The sequence below is a fragment of the Phodopus roborovskii genome, unplaced genomic scaffold, assembly GCF_943737965.1.
Source record: "Phodopus roborovskii unplaced genomic scaffold, PHOROB, whole genome shotgun sequence".
NCBI lineage: Eukaryota > Metazoa > Chordata > Mammalia > Rodentia > Cricetidae > Phodopus > Phodopus roborovskii.
The window spans coordinates 276,353-303,013 of NW_026126689.1; the positions used below are offsets into that span (position 1 = coordinate 276,353).

General features: G+C 40.7%; 1 protein-coding gene across 1 annotated transcript in view; it reads right to left on the minus strand.

Moving 5' to 3' along the window:
• Cul1 (cullin 1) overlaps positions 1-26,661 on the minus strand; it is a 66,679-nt gene that overhangs the window by 33,363 nt on the left and 6,655 nt on the right. Inside the window, 1 exon segment of the mRNA XM_051174742.1 lies at positions 9,167-9,464. Within this exon segment, the coding sequence (XP_051030699.1) occupies positions 9,167-9,306 (140 nt within the window). The 5' untranslated portion in view covers positions 9,307-9,464.

The following is a 26,661-nucleotide window of genomic DNA, read 5'->3' on the forward strand; positions in this document are numbered from 1 at the left end:
CCAAGGACCCCCTCAAAGTTTCTTTGGCATGGAAGCTGACAGGAACCTAAAGTGATCTAGGCTTTTCTTTGAGGTCTGCTGGGGTTTCCTACTACCAGCAGGTGGGAAATGCTATCAGACAGCATGGTTATGTTACAGAGATGGGTTCAGGCCCAGAAGATAACACAACTCTTCCAATATCAGAGAAATGACTCATTTTCTGTTGGCTCTTTAGGCTTAATAGGAATTAAAGTCTGTAACTGGATCCTATTGGTGTCCTCTTGCAACAGGTCCCTAAGGCACCTACTTTATGCCAGGCCCAGTTAAGGACAGACACAGGAGAAACTACCTCCTCAAATTTCATCTCCAGCTACCCACACATCACCATCACCTGAGGGGAGGAGGGGATGCAATGTCTCCCCACACGCATCAGTGCAGAAGGGCCTGGGCTGACTCAAATGGCTGCTACCCACAGCATATCATTCTTGACATGCACATACTGGGCAATCAGCTTTTTACTTCTAATTATTGCAAAATTCAAATAATTTCTATTTTCTAAGGGAAAATTCAAAAAAAGAGACAAAACAAACTATCAGAGCCACGTCCCATCCACTTCTTCCCCAACTACAACTGAAAAGTGGAAACCTGAACTATTTCTACTGACATCCACTTGGACTGGTCAGGAACAGATGGCTTACCTACATGCATAAGGCCCTGGGTTCGATTCCTAGCACACAAACCAATCAGTTTCCACCTTCATCATCGAGTAGAATATCATTGATATAATCAGATTGACAAGTCATAAAACAGGTCTCTCTGGCCTGCAATTACATTCATTTCTGAAAAGAAATATCCTACCCTAACAAGTATCACAACTCATGGCATATTTCAAAAGCAAAGTTTACTTTCAACTGTGTGCAATAAAGCACAGAATTTTCTTATAATTTTTAAGGAGTCATTTATTTTTATGAGTATACGTCTGTGTATCAAGTCTATACCCAGTGCTTACAAAGAAGAAGAAGGTCCTAGGACTAGAGCTCTATGTGGTTGTAAACCACCATGTGGCACTGGGAACCAAGCCCAGATTCTCAGAAGAGCAGTCAGTGCCCTTAACTATTAGATCATCATTCCAAAAACCCATTTTATCATGTTTAATCTGAATATATACACTATGCACCAGGGTTGGAAGTAAACATACCGTATCTACACTAAAAACAAAACAAAACAAAAAAAAAATCATGAATTGACCACTTACATGGCAGTAATTTCTGTAAGAGTATATCTATATCAAGAGTTACATAAGAAAAATAAAAACCCATTTTAAAATGTATGTTTATACTGAAAACATATAAAGAAGAGAACTTTAAAAAACCACTTTCAACCCCAATACACAAGCAAGGCCTCTTTCCACACAGTACAACACGTATATTACCTGCTTCAAAGGTAGAGACCATGCAAATTATCATATGAGCATTATGCCGTCAATTAACAATCGTTAGGGCTTCTTTTCTGTGGTGCTGGGAACTGAAACCAGCACTTTGGGTAGCTGGGCACAGGCTCTCCTTCCGAGGCACACATCCTTACCCATGTATTACCCATCTGATGACTAAATATAACAGGTAAGACTGAAGCTATTTCTTATTATCAAAATATGATATAATTTAATTATGTATATAATTTAAATACAACTAATTCTTTAAGGTAGAGTTAAAAGTTAAAAAGTAAATAAACTGATGAGCCATCTTGTATTTTTATCTCCTGAGAAACGTGTTTCCAAATTTCTCTGCAGAAAGATCACAAGATCACAGCAATACTCCCAACTGTTCTGTGGGAACATAGTCCCGCTCTCTCCTTAATACTGTATGACAAGTTCTTTATAACTATTTTCCACCTGACTAGATATTCTAAAGACCTCACTTTAACCCCTTATTTCATTAAAAGTCACAAGGTTGAGTATTTTCCCATATGGCTACTAGCTATATTTCTTTATATGAACTAGTAACTCCCTCAGAGCCTTAATTTATATTTGTTGCACTGAAACTGAACCCACAACATTCACTGTGCTATATCCTCAACTCCTTTCCTTTGTTGCACTTAGTTGCTGAGGCTGGATTTGAACCTGCTTCTGTAGTCCAAGCAGGGCTTAAACCTGTAAGAGCCTGCTTCAGCTTCATGAGCAACTAGAATCAGACATCTGTGTAGACTTAGCTGAGTCATATTATAAAACTTGACCAAGCAGAATCATAGATCATATTTGATAAATTTCTAAAAACGTTCCTATGTTTAGGTTCATCTGATGTAAGCCATGCTAACAGGTGAGCAAAGACAGACTCCTATACCAAAAAGACTGCAGATCAACAACAATGTATTTTGAAAACATTTTGTTCTGTTTGATCTGCTTTTCTGTAATTATTTTCTACAAAGGAAAACAGAAATCTGCAGTAGGCAGGCAGAAATAGGAAGCTTCACCTGCAATCCTGCTTCCCACTCCAAGTACCTACAGAAAGAATGCAGGGAAACCTGCAGATCTGAGTGTAGCAACAGCAGCCATGAGGAGGCAACTGGCAGCTCCTGCAGCATAAGGGACAAGCATTTGCTGCAGGCAGGCACAAGAGCTAAACTCACTCACGGTTAAGTACCCGGCTCTAGTGGTGCAAGGTTTGGGTCATCACAGGACAGGTCCGTGTGCTTATGTAAAGACTTGCTGAGGTCAACAGTCAAGGCTGAGTAAGGATCAGACCCATCCAGGATTGCTGGGAGAAGATGATTTTAGGAAAACCAGCTGAGAAAACTATTCATTCAGTTCACACTACTACTGAGAGGAAACAGGAAAGGATGGAGTTTTGGGAAGCCATCAGCACAGTGCTACCTCAGGTGATGGAGCTCAGTAAGCCTGACTGACTGCCCTATCACGAGGCTTCCTTCCCCAGTGCTGAATGAAGGGTAGGAAGTGGAAACAGCAAACTCCTGAGCACAAGCTTTGATTGTTCTACCAATGAAAAAGCAAACTGTGTAAACAATCTTTTTTAATTTTTTGCCATGCCTGGGATCAAACTCAGAGGCCTGTGCACCTGGATAGGCAGCACTCTACCATCAAGCCCCACTTCCAACCTCATGACTGTTGAGGGGCCATTCTGAAACCTGGGAGTTACTGCACTGGTAGAAACAGCTGAACAGCTAAGATGTTCTTGAATTCCTTTCCTTTATTTTAATCACCTTTTGTACATTTAATACAATATCTTAATTACCCTTTGGACATGTAATATTAAGCAGACAATGAAATATTGCTAAGGCTCTCATGGAGAAAGGCCCAATTTATGAGTGAGAAATTCTTCTCCTGTGTCAAAGGCCTGCCTTGAAATGTGGATCTGTTACTCGAGTGTTGTTTCCTGACTGTTCCACCGGATTCCAGCACTCATAAAGTTTTCTCTGTGTGAAAAGTGAACACAGCAGTAGCTGTTCACACAGAAGCAGCCAAGCACGGAGCATTGACTTCTTCTGTGATTTGATGTTTTTTTAACATTACAATTTTTTAAAAAATAAAAATTTCTGAGCCTACCATAGGGTATGACATATAATAACCATAAGAAGTAATAAATACGAGATGTCATTACTTAATTCAAGTTCAAAAGAAATCTACTATTTACTCACTTACCTAAATACTTCATATTTCTTTAAGCATTGTAAGTTTCTACTTCCTCACAGCCCTAAAAAAGCATAAATAATTTACCAGAAAAAGAAATGACCTAATTTAGTGAAAAATTATATACTAAGAAATTTTGGGCTGCTGAAGTTTACACAAAAGCCTGCCAACTTGAATTTGACCTTAGAACCCACATAAAAGCAGATGGAGAGAAGTACCTCCAAGAAGTTTTCTTCTGACCTCCTCATGCGCACCATGGAAAGGACCTCACCCCCATATCATGCATGCACACTCATACAAATTAAACAATCAATTTAAAAATTTTCCCAGGGCTAGGTACCCATGATCCTATAATCCAAGCACTTGGTAGACTGAGGCAGAAGGATCACAAGTTTAAGGCTAGTCCGGGCTATAAAACTTGAGTTCATCTCAAAAAGAAAATATTAATGTTATTAACTATATATATACGTGTGTGTGTGTGTGTGTGTGTGTGTGTGTGTGTGTGTGTGTGTGTATGTGAGATTTATGTCAGGGCCAGCTGACCTGTACCTGAACAGGGGAGTGAGGATTAAGAAAGAGACAAAATACAGAATATAGAGTCAGGAGGACTCTTAGTGAATACTGCACCAGTCCCAAATTTACTTCTCATAGTCATTTTATAGCCCCCAAGCACGCATGCACACACGCACATACACACACACCTTCTTTCCTTTCCATGGTTCAAGGAACAAACAAGCTTAATCCTTAATTTCTCAAAGCATCTAGTAACTTCGCCTTTGGTCAAACATCCTGTTATTTGGCCTTGAGGAACAAGAACAAGCTTGAACTCTCTGACCTTAAGTCAAGATAGTCACTGTGGGCTCCCACTGATTCCCATTATGGATATGTATATGTGTGTGTGTGTGTCTGTGTGTGTTTGTGTATGTATGTATGTATGTATGTATGTATGTATGTATGTATGTATGTGTATATATATCCACAAATGGATTAGCAATAAGTTTCCTTCAAAGTAATGCTGGTCTGATTTATCACTGAAACCAGCCTTTTAGTCTATTACAAGCAAGTCGGCCACGAGTCAGACCTAGCAATCCAGATCCTGTGAGACGTACTACCCACTCACTTGGCAAAGACTGCACGTTAGCGAATGACCCAAGAGAATGAGAGAACATATGGTCACTCAACAACAGTGTGCCTAACAGCAAACACATGGAAATAACAAACAAAAGGTATCACTGATGAATGGATATACATAATAAAATGTTCAGTCATAAAGGAAATGAAGCTCTGATTAATGCTGTAAGGATGGAGCTTACAATCATTATGCTAAGTCAAAGACACCAGACACAAAAGCCACATACTGTAGAACTGCCTACACAAGTCTAGAATGGACAAATTCATAGAAACTGGCCACCAGAGGTGTGTGTGGGGAGGGTGGGAGGTGTAGATTCAACTCCTAATGAGAACAAGGAGTCTTTCTGGAGTGATGAAGCTATCCTGAGGGCTGGAGTGTAGCTCAGGGGATAAGTGTAGCAGCTGTTTTTCCAAAGGACTTGGGTTCAATTCTTAGCACCCATATGGCAGCTCACAGCTTCAGGACATCTGGGACATATACTTGAAGATAAAACACCCACACACATAAAACAATCAATATACATACATACATACATACATACATACATACATATCCTAAAATTAGATACTAATGATTAAAAAATTAAATATACTGAAAGTCACTGCACCGAACACTTCTAAAATAAATTAATTTTTAAGTATGGATACTTCAATTAAGCTGTTACTACTATAAAATTTCCTTTTAAAGACTGTATTGTCTGTGTGTGCCCAAGGAGGTCAGAGGAAGGCACTGAGATCCCCTGGAGGTAGAGGTACGGGCTGCTGTGAGCTGCCCAATATGGATGCTGGGAACTGAACTCCTATTTCTATAAGAGCAAAAAGTGCTCTTAACCACTAAGCCATCTCTCTAACTCCAAGCTCTGTAGTTTCTGAGATAGGGTCTCACTGTGTGGCCCTGGCTGCTCTGGAACTTGCTAGGTAGACCAGGTTGGGCTCGAATTCAGAGAGGTCAGCCTGCCTCTGCCTACTGAAAGCTGGAATTAAAGGTGTGCACACCACATCTGGCAGCTCATGCGGTAACCAATTACTGTATTTTTATTTTTAGCGGGGTGGGGTAGCACACATGCCCCCATGTGCCTGCAGAGATCAAAGGGCAACTTGCAGGAGCTGGTTCTTAACTTTCACCACGGAGGATTCAGGGACTGAAACAGGTTGTGGCTGTTAACTGAACCATCAAGACAGCCCAAAATTGTTTTTGTCTTCCTTTTTTAACTTATTTTTAATCATGCGCACACCTCTGATGGGGGATGTCCTTCTGTATGCTGCTTCTCTTATTGGTGGGGCTACCAGATTAAGAGGCTGGAAAGAGGAAGGCAGAGAGTGAGTCTGCCGATAACCACCAAGACCATGTGGGGACACACAGTGAACAGAATTGGGTTAATAAATAAGAGAGAGCTAGCCAATAAGAAGCCTGAACAAATGCCAGGCAGTGGTAGTGCAGGCCTTTTAACCCCAGCACTTGGGAGGCAGAGGCAGGCAGATCTCTGTGACTTTGAGGCCAGCCTGGTCTACAGAGCTACATAAAGAAACCATGTCTTAAAAACAAGACTAAGCAGTTTATAATTTATATAAGCCTCTGTGTATTTATTTGGGACTAAGCTGGCAGGACAAAAACTTCAGTCTCCATGCCTGTGTGTGTGTGTGTGTGTGTGTGTGTGTGTGTGTGTGTGTGTGTGATACACAGAGATAGACACAGAGAGAGACAGACAGAGACAGAGATAGAGACAGAAAGAGAAAGTGAGATGGATTGCCTTGCCTAAGAAGGCCCAAGGAGTCCACTTCTCTGAAGCTGGTTACAAGCAATTGAGAGCCACCTGACATGGGTCCTGGGAACTGAACTCAGGTTCTCTACAAAACTGGTATGTACTCTTAACTCTGAGGTATCTCTCCAGCTCTTCAAAGCTGCATTTTTAAAGAAGTGCTACAGTAAAAACATATTTAAATATAGTAACACATGTATACTATGCATATACATACAATTTAATTTGGATACTTAGTTTCATTTATATATGTTAATTTTTTTAGTATTCTAAAATTAAACTATTTGAAATGTGTATTTGAAATGTGATATAACCTATTTTGGTAAGTACTGATATTACTAAAGTTTTAAACTTATATCCCCATTAAATGAGCAACTGTAAAGTTCAGGAATCAGTACCAATCTGCTCAATCAGCTGAGCTTTATTCACTTTTTTTTTTTTTTTTTTTTTTTTTTTTTTTTTTTTTAAAAAGAAGGACTCAGCACCTTTAGCTGGCCTTGGGCTTGCTATGTTGAGGATGGCTTTGAACTGCTGACCATCCTGGTGTGATTACATATTTGAGCCACCACGCCTGGCTGGTGAGTTCTACTTTCAATTTTATATTTGTATAGACTCAAGCAACCACAAGTAAGGGCTCAGTAGATGGCTTAGTTATGCGGAACACTTCCGGCTCTTGCAGTGGATCAGGGTTCAGTTCTCAGCACTCACTGCGAGGGCTCACGATCATCTATAATTCCAGCTCCAGGAGATTCAATGTCCTCTTTGGGCCTCCTCAGGCATGGGGATGGATGTGGTATACATTACATACACACAGGTAAGACACTGATGTATAGTAAATAAAAACAAATATTTAAAAAAAATACAAATTTAACTGGGTTTGATTTGTAACAGTAGGAACTATGCCTTTGATAACCTCATAACTTCTGTAAGAGACAGCATAGTCCCTCATACACACATTATGGACCAAAAGCCAATGAAATGCTTTCTGTGATGGTGAATCCCAGTTTTGGAGTTGCTGGGGACTCAGGATCACCCATGAGGAGCACCTCCGGGTACTCCTGAGGGAATTCTGGAAGAGGATTAACCTTGGATGTGAGCAGTACCAGCTATGTCAGCACAGCATCTCTGGACTGCAGGGAGAGAGGAGCAGGAGGAGGGAGTGTGAGCACGCATCACCTGCTTGCTGTGGGTGCTGCAGCCAGCAGCTGCACACCTGATACCACGTGCTATGTGTCCCTTGCTGTGACAGCTGTTAACACATCAAAACCCTTCTTCCCTTAAGCTGTCTGTCAGGTTGGCCAGAAACATGGCTACTGTACTCCTGGTACTGCATTTGTAAAATAGAACCGTAACAGTCAATCAAGCTTTAGTTCTATGTATGCCCTTCAGAACTGGTAAACACTTTTTACCTGATAAAGAACAGCGAATATTTTGGGACTTTGTGGACCAGACTGTTTCTGATACAACTGCCCTACTCTCCTGTGACACAAAGGCAGCCAGGATGAGCATTTAAACCCACCTAAGCCAATACTGCCTACAGAACTTTCTACAATACAGTCTACTGAGCACCTAGAAATAGGGCTGTTATTGCTAAGGACCTGAATTTTAAAATTATAGTTACTTCTCAGTGCTTACAGGTGTGGCTCTCACAAGCTCACGTATTTCAATGTCTGTTCCACAATTGATGGGACTGTTTCTAAGGATTAGGAGGTGGCTCTTTTGGAGGCGAGTCACTGGGAATGGGTTTTAAGGTTTCAAAGTCTCATACCTTGGCCCCCACCTACCTCAAACTTGTGGGTAAGATGTGAGCTCTCAGTTACTGCCTCAGCACCATGCCTGCCTGCCTGCCGCCATGCTCCCCAACATGATGGCCATGAACTCACCCTCTGAAACCATAAGAAAGTCCCCGTTAAATTAATAGTTGCTTTGGTCATGGCATCTCATCATGACAACAGAAAAGTGAAAAGTGACTAATACAACAGGGTACCTGTGATAGGACCTCTCCAAGGGGAAAAATCTGAATTTTTAATGTATAAATTATGACACTGCATATAATTCCCCTGTATCCTCATATTATACTTTGATTTACAAATCAATGGACTACTCGCAATGTCTAATACAATGCAAATGCTACAAAATAGTTGTCATACTATTCAGAGAATAACAACAAAAAAGGTCTACATGTTTAACAGAGAGCCCTTTTCTCAAATATTTTCAATCAGCAGTTGGTTGAATCTATTGATGTAGAACCTGCTGATATAATGGGAGCCTAAAGCCTAAAGACGTTAAGTTTGGCCCCCCAGACCCAGACTGCTGGCAGGAGAGACCTGGCTCTTTCACGTTGTCCTCTGGCCTCCACATGTGCCCTGTACACACTCAAGTGCACACACCCACCCATGTGCACACCCTATTAACAAGGAGGGGAGGCGGTGGGGTGTGGTGCGCATTTATGTTTCAAATGTAGCCTGCACCACTTTAAATAACTAACCAAATTAACCTCTGATGAATACAGAAAGGTAAAAAGCAAACTTGTGATTTTATTACAGAAACATGAGGAAGGAAATATGGCATAACATTTCTAATAATTCAAAGAACATACCACTACATAATCACAACTCTAGACACACCAACCACAGCTCAAGCAAGAGGATACGTATAGAGCTCCATATATCTGGACTTCGCCATGCTTTGTCTGGTGTACACTTGCTGAATCCCAGCTCTGAGGTCATCCCAGATCTGGTCAAGACCAATTTGCTTCAGTCCATGGGGATTCTGACTCCTGTTTGATGACATTATGAGGGATGTTCTGAAGTTGTCCAATACAGCAACCCTTGTAAAGATAGCTAATTCTCCATTAGTTGAAAATAGACAGTATCATTCCAAATATATTCACAGCAGCTCAGAAAGAATGTTCTTTAAGTGTAGAGAGTAAAATCTCATTGCAGGCAAACCTGAAAAGGAAGTAAAGGAGAACTGATCAATTCTAACTTTCTAGTAACAGGGCAACACTCTGGTAACTTCAGATAGTCTTACTTTCTATGTGAAAATAAAATCACTACAGGTCTGTGTGTAAAATATGCTTAGACATTTCATCCAAAACCATTTAGCTATTAGTGTTCTTGAAAAAGGTTGGGGAAAACAAGCAAAAGAGACTCTTGTCATTGTTTACCTTCTAAAGTTATCAAAGGTTGAAACACAGCACTGGACCTTTGTGACTTTAGACAAACTCTGAAGACAAGGCAGATAGCATGCTTAGGAAACTCCCAGCAAAACTAGGAAGCACTAGCTAACAAGAAGGAAAAGCAATGCAATGTCACTAGCTGCCTGTGAGTTTTAGGAATTCTTCACTTAGCACTTGGCAGAAAAGGTAACACTGCTAAGATGGAATTTGGGGAGAATTATCAAAATTTATAATGCACCTTGGATTCAGGAGTCCTGGCTTTGAAGTTCAGCTCACACCTTACTAAGTTTAACTTCCTAGCCTGCAAAATGGGAGCAAATTACTTTCCTCACAGGGCTGTTAAGAACGATCGATGATCTATATATAGACTATTTGACAGTAAAGACTTACCAAATGGCTATGGCATTATTAATATGGTAATATTGTAATAATATGGTTGTTATTTCTAAATGTATGATGCTACTTCAAAACACAGTCTATAATGCTTTTCTTGCTGGATCACTGATCAAGGACCCTATAGAATACCATAGTGTATTTAGTTGGTACTTCACAATGTGCACATACTTTAGAATTGTTTATGCATAGCACACTAAAATGTAGAAGTTTTAAGTAAATATTTCTAAGTGCAAACAACAAAAAACCCCACTGAGTTATTTTAATGGCTTCACAAAATAAAAAGCCAATGAAGTAAATGGGCTGAGAGATACCAGCACAGGCTGTTAGTCTATGCTTGAGATACCTCAAGTCATTCAGCATACTGTACCTCCTGATCAAAGACATGAAGCTCCACACAACACAAGGCCTGTTTAAGGCCTCTTTAGGGCATGCATAAAGATAAAGTTTTGACTACTGAAACTTCAATTATCTCTAACATTTATAATGTGATCTACGGGACTGAATATTCTATGAAACTAAACCATCATTCCTATCCTAAAAGTATTTTATTTCATATATTCAAATATAAATATAAAGAAAGCAACCACCCAGCAAATGTTTCCTACACAGTTTCAGTCTTCCTTTTATTCACCTTGGGGGAAACCATATTAACATCCTACTTGAAAATAATCAGCATTTAGACTGCTGCCACCTACTAGCATCAACTTCTACCCTTACCTCCCCATCACTTCTTTATTTATTTCCCCATGGGGAACTTAAATCAACAGTGCAGTTACTTCTAATTGCTACCAGCAAAGGAGGAAAATATGCACTCTCTACCACCCACCTGATTATTTCTCCAAAATGGGAATACCACTGCATCCACCTTTTAGGACTTTTGGAGGGATTCTGATACAGAGTGCTACTGATGCTGTCAAGGACACGTCACATTGATTAGTTCTCTTGTTTCTTCCTCCAGAGATCATCATCATGTGTTTAAGTTGGACTCGTCCATCTGTACCAGGCCCCTGTCCCCTTTTAATGCACGGAGCCTGAAACAGTCATCCTAATTCCTAATACATTGTCAATCCTTAGGACTACATGGTCCTGCAAGCTGCCCCCTCTGACATCTACACACTTGCACAGCACAAGAATTCACAACACATTTTCTACCCCAACATGCTTGACACATACCCCTTTTCCCCTTTTTGTAATCTATGCCTTAATTTCTAACTGCCCGCTTGCTTTTCTCTGATAATTCACACTGAGTATCTACAACTCATAAGCATAAGCAATCAGAGGTCCGCAAAGATTTCCAAGTTAGTATCTATATAAGTGGGCAGCCTTATCTTACATTTTTAATAAATCCAGAGAGCCTCACACCAGTATGTTGTAACAAATATGGCAGAGGAATCCAAATCTAAGTCTGAAAAGAACTGTCAAACATAAGCATACTGCAGAAATGTCTCAAGGGCAGATGGAAAGTTGAACAGTCTACAGTAAAGGTGGAATAGTTGCTTTTGTTGTTTTTGTTTTTTTTTTTTGGTTTGGTTTTTTGTTTGTTTGTTTGTTTGTTTTTTTAAGTTATAGGTATTTGTGAAATAAAGAGCAGAAAGCCAGCTGGGCTGAGAAGGTATTTATGATTCAGGCCATAAAACCCAAGGCCAAGTAAGCAGTGAACTCTGACACTGCTTCGCTGGGTCTCCAAACTTGCAGGGACCAACCAGGATGGCAGGCAGGGCACGCAGCTTAGAGCTAAAGCTGACTCTGTATTACTTACCTCTGAGCAGTCTCTCCACACAGAATACCTCAGCAAGCTAGGGTCTACCAGACTACTCCAATAGTCAGGAGACCCCGAAGCATTTGTTTGCCAGCCTATGTCATGTGTATGCAGATACAAGTCTGTGTGCTTATCTGACTTAACCAGCACCCAATGCTGGTGAGATGAACTGACTGTAAAACTACAGCAGTAAAGCCGAATATTGGTATCCACAAATAACTGGCTTATTGTCACTGTTGATTTTTCAGAAATACACTCTTTTGCATAGCAATAGTTTTGGATAAAAATATATTATTTTACCAACTACACATCCTCTATGTTGTAACTAAGTCATCAAAAAACCTGAAAATTTTAGCAGGTCACCTAAGTCAGAATTCAGATAGTTTTAACTAAGAAGTAAAAATATTTATCTTATCACACATCCAGAAGGCTTGATAGCTCTCCAAAACACACAGTTAATTTCAACCAAATTTTAAGACATATTTAGGAAATCAGGCTGTTTTTGAGCACTGTTGGTATTACAGGGTCGCCAACCTGGTGACAAAGCTCCCCTAGCTGTAGAGAACACATCATCTGCAGATCTGCTACTTCACAGTTCGGCAGTGTGTTCCAATCAGCCTGCAGGTAAGGTTGCCAGCCAGGGGAGTGATGTCAGCTAAGGCAGCTAATGGTCCCCGACCACTTCAGTGTTCTCTAGGAACCCCAGCCATACAGGCCCCTTCCAATCCCTGAGAGATGTATAGGTCACATGTTCCTACCTAACAGGCAACCAAGGCACAAACCACCACACACCATGGACAGACATGGATGGCAGAGCAATTGTACCTTCATACAAAGGTCACTGGCACATGAAGCCTACGTGAATGACAACAGCTTCCAGTCTTCACTTTTGTCTTGACAAACTGAGACGGGAATGGAACACAGCAGTAAAAACAAACAGGTCAAAGAGAAGAGGCTGTGTACTCAAGGAACAGGATAGCATCCACCATGCTAGACCTAGATATCTCATAGTCATCAACTGCATTAACCCAAAGGTCAGAAAGCTGTATTTCTTCAGGCATCACTCCACTGAAAACAGACCATGAAGAATATAAGTGCTTAAGACTTCTAATGAGTACACCTCTACGCAAAGGCAGAATCCATAAACCTTACGGTAACAACTGTGCCCTCATCTCAATTATCCCTCAAGCACTCAAAAAATGTGCTACTCCTGCCTTCATTTCTATCAACTGAGACGACATACAATTCGCTGATGCTGATGCCGGAGCCAAAGCTGAAAAGTATTAAAGTGAGATGATTCAAATCAGAGCTGTGACAGGAACACAAGAATTACACCTTTTCATGGGAAGACGGTAACTGCTTTGGTTAGGTCGACTGTTGCTGAAACACAAAAAGAAAAACTAGTAACACAAAATGTTAAGGCACTTTCTAAAGTTAAAGCCTAGAGTTAATGAAAAGTACATTGAAAATTTGCTTTTAAATTCAAATAAAACTAAGTTTAGCTGTTCTATTTTTGGTCACTTATTGTGCATTCGTAGGTGTGGTATGCACGCACCTGTGTGGGGATGAAGGCCAGAGGTTGATGTGGGATGTCTTCCTCCTCAACTGCTCTCCACCATAAAGTGAGACAGGCAGTCTCTCTCATTTAAACCCAAAGTTTGATAATTTGGCTAGTCTAGTGGAGCCAGCTTGCTCTGAGCATCATGATTCTGTCTTCTGAGTGCTGGAAATAGAGGTGGACAACCAGGCCCACCAGCATTTACTTGGAGTAAAAATATAAAGTCTGGTCCTTACATCTGTGTAACAAGTGATTTACCCAGTGAACAGTGACATTTTAATATGATAAAAATTTAAATGATTCTGGGCATTACTGAATAAAATTAGTATTCATTTTTTATTTCTTTATCAAAAGTATTCACAACACCCTGGCTTTCACTTACAGTGTGGTACATACTTATGAAATGTACAGTAAAATTATTCAGACCTAAAGAAACTCCTTCATGTGTATAATAGACTTTGGCTCCACTGTTTATAAGAATGGGGAGGACAGCCCACATGCCTACCAGCAGAATTCACAAATAAGCTACTTAATAGCTAATGAATTAGTTACTTGATGGGAGATGTCATTTTGTATATGTTTCTCATACTGGTTAATAATAAAGCACTGTTGGCCAATAGGAAAGGAAGATAGGAGGGACTAGGAGACAAGGAGGAAATAGGAAGGAGGAAGGAGGAGTCAAGATGGAGAGTCTGAAGAAAGCAGTATGCCTCCGGCTCCCCGGTAAGAGAAATACATAGGTCAGCAGAAATGGGTTAATAATTAAGGCAGAGCTAGCCGATAAGAAACAAGTAACCGGGCCAACAGCATTGTATCAAATACAGAGTCTCTGTGTATTATTTGGGGCTGGCGCAGCAGCAAGACCAGGCGGCGGCAGGCGGAAAAACCATACACCTTACAGTTACTTATTTCTATAATAAAATACCTGACATAATTTAAAAGAACAAGAATTCATTCTAGTCAGTTTCAGAGGTCTATGGGGCATCATGGCAGGTAGGTGTGGCTGAGTGCCAATCACCTTTTAGAAGTGGTCTTTTCCCCTTGATTAATCTTGGAAAAGCCCTCACAGATACATTTAGAGGTGTATTTTACTAACGTCTCGGGTACTTCTCAATCCAATTAAGTTGACAATCAAGATTAGCCATTGTATGACTACTCACCAACCTGACATCCAAATGTAACCCCCCTAAACTACAACAGTCCATCCCTGGCACTCAAAATGCTCATACCCATCTCTTAATGCAAAATGCATTATGGCTTTCTCCAAGATTCAGACTCTTCATAGTTCCAACACTTTTCTAAGTCCAAGGTCTAAATTCTTCTGACCCTGAAGACAAACTCAACTATGAGTCCCTAAAAATCAAAACCAAGTCATACAATTCTAGGATACAATGGCACAGAATACTCCTGCTCTAAAAGATAGGAAATGGAGACATAGAAAAGAAGGTCAGGACCAAGAGAAGGCAAATCTGAGTCAGGAGCAGTTATCTAAAGGATGTCCTGTGTGGAAAGGCTTCAGCAGCTGTATCTGGATGCCACTGCAGGCCACCTGGCCTCTCTTATCAGTGTGGGTTAGTCTGGGTGAGTTCTCTATGATCACATACTCCAGAGCATTTTCATACCTGAACAGTCTGCACCATGCAGGCTGTCACATTGGCCTTCAAGCACTAGATAGTTAAGCATGGTGAGATAAGTCCAGGGGAATTTCTGTGGGGGCAGGGTACCCCTAGAAGTACTCTTCTCAAGGGAAAGCCACCCAAATTTACTCCTTCACACCCTTGAGCCTGTGATGGGTGGTGACTAGCTAATTCTTGTGCCTTCACGGCAAGAATCCCATTTGAAACCTCCTAAGCAGCTTTTCCTTCCTTCTTTCTGATGGGTCTTCTGCCTGACTTTCCCCTTAGTTAAAGGAAGGCTCTGTTATCCAACTCAAAATTGGGAGAGCACGTCTCCTTAAACTACTTACATACCACACCCTTCTTCATTTTCTCCCTGGGCCCTGAAAAGGGTTTCTTTTACAGGCCAAGTCTAGCCTCATGACTCATCTCTCCACCTTCAAACAAGTATCATTTCTTTATTTCCCACCCTGGTTAGAGAAGTGGCTTTGATTCCTCTTGTTATTATCCCAACATAAAGTCAATTTTATTAAATTTAGCTTAAATCCAGTCAGTCTCTGTATGTCCAGGACCACTAGAGATTGGCCATTAATATTAGAGGGTCTTCCCTGTACTCAGTGTCGGCAATCTTGCCCTTCTAATCAAATGTCCTTACTGCTGCTCCAGGAAATCTCTTTAGTACAGGCATATACATTTTGTTAAATGATTTAATCCCAATAACTTTCTACAGCCTGTGTTTGCTGTACCCTCTCTCCTAACCACTCCCAGACCATTCCATGTAGATCTGTCTCATGTCTACTTATCAACCACAGAAAAGAACTAATATTCACTATAGAATATTACACTAGACTGACATAACACTTTTTGTTTTGTTTCAGAGGTAGGGTCTTAAGTTTTGCTGTATTGCCCAAAACTCAAGACTCCTGAGTAGCAGGGTGTACAAGTGTGCACCACCATATCTGTTCAACAGAAGTTGCTTCAAATAATTTAATCCTTACAATAAATATACTCTCTGCATGGCCCCATCTACATCTTACAAACAAGGAAACTCAGGCTCAGAGACCTTAAATATTTTGCCCAAACTCGGTATTACAGAATGGCAAGGATTTCAACCTAAGATTTGAAATTATGGAGTCTATTTTCTATCTCCTGCCACAAGTTGTTTCTTTAGTTGTTTCCAAGAGTTACTCTTAATTCAATACTACACCAGCAGCAGGCGCTCCCAAAAGAACTATGTAAAAGACAGCTGAAAAGCTTCATGGTACAGATGTGGTGACAAATGTACTTGCTGCTGCTAAGTGAGAGGTCAGAAAGAACAGGTAACTGTACAACCTTAGCTTTCACAACTAAACCTACACAAAGCATTTGTTTGAATCTTCACTAATTAGTTATTTTTAACTTTCACTTAAGCACTCCAGAAAAGGAACTGGTGGGTTATAAATATAACCTGTGCATTCAAAAAACAAAAACAAAAACAAAATCAGCAATCCTTTTGTACATCCACCGAGGACAGCATTTACTAATTTATGCAAGGCTACATAATTTCAGTACTGAAATTTAAGGCTCACAAAACTCACTTAAACTTTAAATTACCTCTTTTAAACACAAACTGAAAGGAAGTTCTATTCAAACAACTACCATTTGACAAGAAGCACATAAAAATTAAATCAAGACTGACACTCTGGCTCAATGGTAGAATGCTAGGTTTTATCCCCAGTACAAACAATTTTTAATAAAACCCTAATAAAGGGTTTCTATAGATAGCAATCAAGCTTATCCTTACTTCTTTAGGCCATTTCAAGGTTTTAAGAAATGGCTCTGAGAGAAGAAACATAAATATTCACATAAAGTCTGCTTCTAGAACAACCAAATCAAATACTCAAGTCCCAGAGATATTCTAAATACTTGCAATGCTTTATTTTATCTCTTTCCAAGTTAGCAAGTATCTACAGAATTTAAGGAAATACTTAAAGCAAATTTAGCATGTGGTTCATCAATCCCAATAAGTTATATATCCCAATTTTTAAAAAATCTACACAAAGATGTTTTTAATCAATGTCTATGGCACATTGTATGGTAAAACACCCACACACATAAACATTTTTAAAAAATGAAGTAGTGATACAACACAAATGAACCCTAAAAACATTATCAATCAAGTGGATGTTAGGTGCAAAACACCACACATCAATCACATAAGTAATTTTTTGTGTTGTGTCAAATGTCCAGAAGAAGCAACTCTAGACAGAAAGTATATCGGCAGTGGGAATGATTAAATAGGCACAGGAAATCTTTTAGGCTGTAGAAACATTCCTAACTGGACATAGCCTTGGCTGTATAACGCTAACTTTCTAGAGATAATTTAATTATGAATTTAAACAAGTATACTACTTTAAGGTATATATCACCTAAACAGAGCTATTAAGGGGCAAGGGGAGGCCAAAGAGATGGCCCAGCAGTTAAGAGCACTGGCTACTCATCCATAGGACCTGAGTTTGGTTCTCAGTACCCACAGGGATCTCACAACCATCTTTAACTCTAGTCCCAAGGCATCTGGTGCCCTCTCTAGCATCTTTGGGCACCAGACATACATACAGGCAAAATATGAATACACTTAAACAAACAAAAACACAAACAAATAAATGTTCCTGGAAATGGGGGGGGGTCACAGAAGGACGGGATAATAACTAAACTTGAACATGCTAGTTTTAAATTTTTATGAGTTGAGTGTAGTTCATTCACAGAAATGAAAACACCGCCACAAGATGACGTGAGTTCTACATATATTGCTTTAACCTAACACTAAAGGTCACTCCAACTCAAAGCTTACCCTATCAGCAGAGGTTTTAATCCTGCCTTGCAACAATATGTATACAGGGAAAAGTACAATTTCAAAGATCTGCCTAAATGCACAGGTCATGTGATATATATATAATTTATCACCCCAGTAAAGACAACATAGGTAACAATGGCAACACAAGCTCAGAATCTTGTCTGGCCACAGTGATCAAGAAAGAAGGGTTCAAATAGAATGCTCTGTGTCTTTTGGCAAGGGTGACTAGGAAGAAGAGTGAACACGGGGTAATCAAGCAAGGTTGGGGGAAGAACATGTGCAGAAAGCTGTGCAAGGCAGGGAGGGCGCATTTGTGCCAAGTGTACACAAGGCCTTTAGTCTGCTGCTAGGAGTAGAAAGGGTTCTACTAATCTGAGTTTATAAATGTTAGTCTGACTACTAGTGAAGTTTACCCTGGAGAGGACACAGGCAGTGAAACTAATAGGAATTTTAACAAGAAAATTAAGGTAATGGCTCAATACCCAAAACAGCAAAGGAAAACAAAAGCCTGCTGAGAAAGACGTGGAGAATTACGGTAAATGGACTGAATCTGTGACACTGGCACAAACCCGGAGAGAGGGAAAGACAACAACAGCTGCCTCAGATTTGTTCTTGAAAATCAATCTCCAACCGTTTCTCCTTCAATCCCAGGGCCGTCAATAACATTGCTAATATTCGGGGGCCGCAGAGAGGGCTCAGTTGTTGGGAATATATGCCGCTCCTGCAGAGGGCCAGAGTTCCCAGCACAAATTATCAGGCAGCTCACAACTACTTGAAACTTAAACTCCAGATCTGACAATGTCTCTTCTGGATTTGGAGAGAACCTGTGTAGGACGAATTCTAATTGGAGACAGATATCAGGGATAAAAGCTGAAGGATCAGAGAAGCAGAGAGCCAGCCACTAGAGTTCTTAACACTACCAATGCTAAGACCAGAGAGGCGATCCTGCCCTCAGACTGCCACTCGGCTCCAGTCTCCTCCTACCTTATTTTGTTCCTCTCTCTGCCCAGCCACCTCACTCCTGTCCCCAAGTCCCTAGTGCTAGGGTTAAAGGAGTGCCATCCCAAGTGCTGGGATCACCTTTAAACTGATTCACTCTCACGTAGACCAGGCTGGCCTTGAACTCACAGAGGTTCATCTGCCTCTGTCTCCTGAGTGCCGGGATTAAACGTGTGGCCACCACTGCCTATCTCTATGGCTAACTAGTGGCTCAGCTGTGCACTCTGTACACATCTGCATATATCTCTCCCTATATACTCAAAATTTGAAATAAAAATAAATCTTTAAAAAAATTTCAACCTAGCTATAACTCAGAAATGTTCAATGATTCAAGTAAGTTTATTTTTTCCTTAAAAATGGAAACATTTACTCTTCACCCTGAAATCCACTTCTAGGAATCTCTCCCCTAAATAAATAATCCCAAATCACAAGTAAATTCAAGTTTAGTCACTGCAAAAGACTAGCAATTAGTCAAAAAAAAAAAAAAAAAAAAAAAAAAAAAAAACACAGGGGACAAGAAGATCTCACTTTGGTATGTCCACACCATGGTGGCCTGTGTAATTACGGAAAGGAATGAGGAGGGCTTCTGGGTGCTGACCACACAAAGATTTCTCAGCAAACATTAGCTAATCCTAGCAGGAGACCTTCTATGTTTTCGGAAGAGCAAATGCCAACACACAGTCACAAGCACATTTGTTCTTAGGAAGATAAAGAAAAAAAAAAAAAAAAAAAAAAGCAAAAGCAAAAGCCACCTTCAGGAGGGAGGGCGCTGGCTGGGGAGCGAGGAAGTGAGAGCCCTTGGTGGGCTCCCTGGTAGAACTCAGGGGCATTGGGCTAACAAGGAGCTGGGTACTAAAGCGCTCAAGTGGGAGAGAGGGAACTGACTCCTGAAAGTTATGTTCTGACTTTCTTATGAACACACTTGTGCCCTCTCTCACACTCAAACACTGATAAATCGGGGTCACTGTGAATGAAGAAAGAGACATCTTTATTTTCACTAACCTGTCTGAAATGTGACAACCCCTTGCTGGTAAGAGACCACAGCATTTTGCAGTACTCTTCTTCAGTAACAAATTGAAGTTACGATCTTTAACCCCAGAACTCAGGTAGCCGTCTACAGAGGGAATTCTAGGACAACCAGGACTACAGAGAAACTCTATTTGAAAAACAAGAGAAAGGGGAGGGGAGGAGGGGAGGGGAGGGGAGAGGTAGAGAGACAGGAGGGGGGAGAGAGGAAACACTGCAATGACTTTCACTGTCCTGTGACAGTCACTGTCAGTATCATTTATACTCACCAATACTGAGATTACAGTAGTTAAAAATACACTTACTAGCTTTTAAATGGAAAGTAAAGGTTAAGCCTCAGATGGACAGTCTGTGACATATGAACATTTCTCATGGTCCAAAAACAAAATAACAACAACAAAAACAATCCACAAAAACTGTGCTGGAGAGATGACTCAACAGTTAGGAGCACTGACTGTTCTTTCAGAGGACCTGGGTTCCATTCCCAGCACCCACATGGTAGCTCACAACCATCTGAAACTCCCAGGGAACCCAACACCTTCTTCTGACTGCATAACTGTGGTACATGTAGGCAAAAATCTCCTATACACATAATTTTTAAAAATTAAGTAAAAAAGATATATTGTAAGAGCTATAAAAAACATAGCTGCCTGTATGATCCCAACCAATTGTACCTGGTTTGAACAATCACTTAACATATTGTAAACAAACATGGAGTTCAAAAGTGAGTTGTTTCACAATTGTTCTAGACAAGCTAAATGATCAGTTAGACACCTGTAAGTGGGTTTCTGTGAAATTTTCTGAGGCACTAAACTGAATACTTGATTTAAAAGTTCTCATGCTGTAAGACCTCAAAAATAAGGAAGCCTGAAGCAACCTCACATGGCAATGAGTTATGTGAGGACGCACAACTAGAGAAAGAAGACAAGGGGCTTAACTTTACACGTTAACTCTGAAAAGAACAAAAAATGAAAATGCCCAGATGCACAGTTTAAAATATAAAACCCGGCCAGTCAATCAGCTCAGTGGGTAAAGGCTCTAAGCCTGATGACCTGAGGTTGACCACCTGGGCTCGCATAACTAAAGGAGAACCAATTCCTGACAGTTGCCTTTGACCTCCATAGTGTGTCATGGTGTGCATGCCTGCCCGATAAATGTCAATGTAAGTGTAAACGAACAAAACAAGTGAAGATCAAAAGAAACCACACCTCAAGAAATAAGCAGAAATGTACAGGTGTAGGCATCAGCCTGGGTAAAATCTTCATCTTCAAAGTATAAAACAAAAACGAACAAACAACCCAGAGATGAGGGCTGGCACTTACAGTAGAAGCCACTGAGACACAGCATCTTCTATGCTGCACTGAATACACACAGCCAGAAACACAAACCAAAGGAGTTCATGTGATGAATGCAACACAGTGCAATCAATGGAAAGATCTATTCTGGAAAAGTCACCGACTGAAGTAACCGTCCAGAGACTGGTGGCCATAAAAAATGTTGCTCCAGATGAATAGCCAGTGGCAGAGGGCTTTGTACACAGGCCCTGCGTTCAATCCTCCACACTCGGGGGCAGGCAGGGCTCTACTAGAGTGGGAAGCCAGAGAACCAGCCAAAAGCCCAATGGAGACGGAAACCAGCACACTCAAAGCAAGTGTGAGAAGAGGGTGGCAGACTCTGTAGCCAACAGCAACAGGGGCTGCCTTTTCCTGATAACGCTATCACAGCTGGATCCCAGAACACCTCAGATGTGAGAGCCTTTTCTCATCTGCCATTACATTATGACACCAGAATGAGGTCAGTTCCAAAGCTATAGTGCAAGTATAACTTACAAATAAACAGGATGACAACTATCATGCCTCAATTACCAAAAATAAATCACATACCTTATTCAAAAACCCTTTCTGCATGTCTCATGGTTGAATTTATGCGACCATGAATTCACAGCTAGATACAAAACAGACCATGTTCTCTGCCTTCCACTCCCTTAAACAAGTCTTTTGTAACCTCAACACTGTGTCCCAGCTCACCACCAGATGGCTGTGACATAGTAGGAACCCTTCCTGCCAATCATGACTTTCTTCCTTCTGAAACCTAGAGTAGTAGATGCTCATTAAAACCCATGAGCTTCTAATTAATATGCTTTACTAGAAAATGATTACAATCCATTAAACACAAGGACAGTACTGGAATAATGAACTTATTCAGGTAATATTTGTAAAACTTTCCTTAAAAAGGAAACTAGACGTTCATTGCTGATTTATATTTTGCACACATGAAACACACATATTCTACAAGACAGAAAACACTAGTAAACAAAATATATTATTTAATATTAAATGTTATGCTTACTTTCTTAATTCAAAATTAGGCTTTCTTAATAATTACTGCTATTTGGTTAAACAATGTTTTATTAAGTAAGTTTTACACGTACACAATCACTGGGAAGGAGGAGGCGTGGCAGCAGCATGAGGCAGCTGGTCACAGTGACCCAGTCAGGAAGCAGAGACTGACAGTGTATGTATAATGACTATCTGTAAACACAAAGTCTCACTCCCTTAGAGGTTTCACAAAAGCAAACCACTGATCCACAGGCCCATGGTTCTACGGCTAGAGTTGGGGCCTGCTGACAGTTCAACCTTTAGCACTCAACTGTACTCAAAATACACAATTGACTCTCTGAGGATACTTTGCAGGGGACCATGGCTCAGCACCCATTTATTGGCTCACAAACATTTGTAACTTCAGGTCCAGGAAATTCAACACTTTCTTCTGATCACTGCCACCTAGCACACACACATGATACACACATGCACGTGTGGGCAAATACTCACACACATAAATCCTGGGGGAGACCAAGAGCAAATAAATATATACATCGAGCGTCACAGTTCTGTCCTGCTCCTAGGACCCTCTGAAGTTAGCCAAGCTCTGACATCAGACCCTCAAAGTTTTACAAAAATTAATCCAGCAGCCTTCTCCTTTTGATCATTCTTGTTCTTCTTGATTGTTGAATATACATATTTACACAATCATTCTCTCAAACATATGTTTTCAACTACAGAAAACCTCAGATATCATAAAATATGGAATTTGCTCATACAAAACATCTAGTAATTAGTAAATAAGTTTTGTTCTCTTAGAACTGGTACCAGATGATTGTTAGACTAATTAATTAAGCCTAAATCTCTAAATAACATTAAAAGTACTAAAAATCACTTAATTTGTATTGAAGTTTAGCTCAGCCAACCTCTACACCCTTCCTACTTTGATCACTGATTACAAGGACACCAGGAACATTTAGAAAACTTGAAAATTTGCCAAGAAATATATGTACATGAGGCTCCAAAGGCGCCATAGAACTGACCTGACTGTCAAAATCTAGTTAAATTTTTTCTATACTTACTTATGGGGTGAAAGAAGCTTGTGCCGCAGAGGAGGGGAGAGACAGACAGACAGACAGACAGACAGACAGAGACAGACACACACACACAGAGAGAGAGAGAGAGAGAGAGAGAGAGAGAGAGAGAGAGAGAGAGAGAATGTGTGTCAAAGGACAACCTGCAGGAGTTGAGAGTTGGCTCTCTCCTTCCACCATGTGGACTAACCTCTGTGGTCAGGCTTGACTGCAGGCACTTTTACCTATACTAAGCCATCTTTGTATCAGTCCCCAAATAATCTAGTTTTAATTACTAAGAACTAAATTTTAATTTTCAGTCTCAGGGCAATAATCTAGCTGAATCCTATTTTTCCAATGATATAGACTAGTAATCTAATATGTTCTACTGCTAAAGAAAAATGGAATTATATTTTATCACGATCATCCACTTATATAGCATTTATGTTGTTCAAACTGAGAGCTATAATCTATTATTACCGTACAGGTCAGGAAATCAATTTAGTAAACAGCAACTGGAACTATTTTTTAAAGACTAACGTAGGAGCCTGGCAGTAATGGGGCACACCTTTAATCCCAGCACTCAGCAGAAGCAGGTAGATCTCTGTGAGTTTAAGGCCAGCCAGGTCTACAGAAGGAGTTCCAGGACAGGTTCCAAAGCAATACAGAGAAACTCTGTCTCGGAAAACCAAAACAACAACAACAACAAACAAAAAAGAGGAAACAAACAAACCTCATAGGACCTAACAAGGTATGTATTACAGGGTGAGTATTTCTTATCCAAATGCTCAGAACCAGTGTCTTTTTTTTTTTTTTTTCCTTTCAGACTTTGGAATGTCATAGACACATATAAGATTTATGTTCTACACACATCTTACAAACACAGGCTGAAATGAAGTTAGTCTTATACAGCATTATCAGTGTGCCAAGGTTTTGACAGTGACAGGTCACATGAAATCTGATATGGAATTTCCCACTTGGAACATTGAGCTGGTCCTCAAAGTTTCTGATTTTAAGCATCTCAGATGCCTGCTGTACTATACAGAAACACTACCAGAGTGTATGGTACTTGAAACTCTCACTCCACAACTTACTAGTAGATCTCTTTACTGCTAAATCTCTTTCATTGTCTGTTTGGGGACAATTCAAGTCTCCCAGTCAAAATCAAGTAAATAAATACTGCCTGTAAATTCCACAATACTTCTGCTATGATGATACTGACTGAGCCAGTGATGTCCCCAAATCCACACCAAAATGTTCCCAGCACCGGTGCATGATAATGGTCCCTTGTCCCTTCCCTTTGCCTCTCTCTGAGGTCTGTGCATGACAACTGCTTTGGCTAAGATAAAATATGGCAAGACTGAGGCAATGAGCTCTACCTTCAGCTCACTGTCTCCACAGTCCTACTCAGTCAGTTTCCAACAGTTTCATGTGCACAGTGACCCTTTGTCCTGTGGTCAGCGAGTAAGGCCTGAAGAACTTCCTGCTCAATAAGAGTGTGAAAGTAGCACATCATGGGAACATGAAGCTATTTATCACCTCATCAGGGATTTCAAACCCCCCCCCCATTCTATTGTGCTAAAATAACTCAGAGCTCTCCTTGGTTAAGCCAGCAATCAAGCATACTTCCTCCTATACCACTACAAATTAGTTGAGAATATGCACTTCTTTTATTTCAATGCTTGTTGATGCGTGGAGGGGTCATGAATACTAGGCAAGCACTCTCTTGCATAGCTGCAGCCTTGTAGTGGTATTTTGTTTGTAATCTAATAAAGTTTACCTGAAGATCAGAGTGCAAAGCTAAACCACTAGTTAGCCGTATAGGGCAGGCAGTGGTAGCCACACCTTTAATCCCAGGAGACAGAGCTCACACAAAGGTGGCCCCAACAATGGGATGATACGCCTTTAATCCCAGCACTAGAGAGGAGCATAAGGCCTTGAGTGACTCTCGGGGAGTCTGAGGGTTAGCGGAGAGCACTACAGTCTGCAGTCAATGGGATGGGGATGGCCCATTTCCGTCTGAGCCTGGGTAGAGTGAAGAACTCTCTAGTGGCTTGGCTGCTTTGCTTTTCTGAGCTTCAGCTTGAACCCCAAAACCTGTCTGTGGGTTTTTATTTTTTGTGTTACACATGCTTACTATCTTACTACTATTCTTTAAGGCAGGTCACTAGGTTGTAGGGGCTAACCTGATCCATGATCTTCCTGCATTGGCCTGCTGAGTAGTAGAGGCTTTCATTCTTCACACCAGACCCAACTTGGGAGTTTTACATTGTTTGATTTGAAAACATTTTTCTACTGTGCTGACCCCAAACAAAGAAATGTGGGGTTAAGTGCACCCCTCCATTCTCAGGAGACCCTGGTAGTACCCAAGAGTTCATAGTAAGTTCCATGTCACCTCATCTGCCAACCCCCATTCTGAGCATGTGGTCATGCTGCATTTATAAGAGCCATCCCATCTGTGTGTATGTGTATTCATGCATGTGCATGCTAGAGGCCAACTTTAGGTGTCCCTCAGATGCCCCCACCTGCTTTGGGTTTTGTCCGTTTTTGAGATGACCTGTCTCATCCTGCAATACCAACTTCCCCTTAGAAGATGTTTTCAAACAGATAAGCCTCCAGAATTTTGTACATGCTGGAGATTTTTCTTGAACTGTTTGGTTTTCTTTTTAATTACAAAATCTTCAGTTTGCATAACCTGCTTTTATCCGTCAAAATATAAAAGTGGTAACTAGGGTTTCTAGCTTTTGTCTTCATAACTGGACCCAGGCTGACCTACCCTCCCGGGTTACAATGGCCCTCCTACCTCAGGCTCTCCAGAAGATGACATTGCAAGGAGTGTTGAGGGCAGCTCCTCTGCAATATCTGAGTCTGGCCCTAGATTCAATTCCCCAGCACCAAAAACCAAACAGAAGACCCCTGCTGCGTGTGTTTTACGTAAGCCTGAAGCCCAATCTCCATTTGGAGGTGTTCATGTCGGCTACCCTTACACCAGCTGTAAATGGTGTTGCACAGATTCACACACGTCCCTGCACTTGTGTAGTGTAGGGAGCCTCAAAAACAAGCAAATCAGCACAGATGACTGGAACTGATAACATAGACCTATAATTCCAGCTACTAAGGAGGCCAGGGAAGTGTTCCCAAATCTAAGGCCAACCTAAGCTACAGAGACAGGTCAAGGCTAACCCAGACAACTTCTAGACATCTTGTCAAAATGAAAAAAAAAAAAAAAAAAAAAAAAAAAAAATTCAAAAGGGCAGGAGATAAATTACAGCTCAACAGCCGTTTGCCTACCAAGGTCCCAATAAGCCCAATAACAAAACTACTATGGTGTCATAGTTTTGCTGTCCCGTAACCTGCTTCATTTATTCAGGTATTGCTCACAAAGG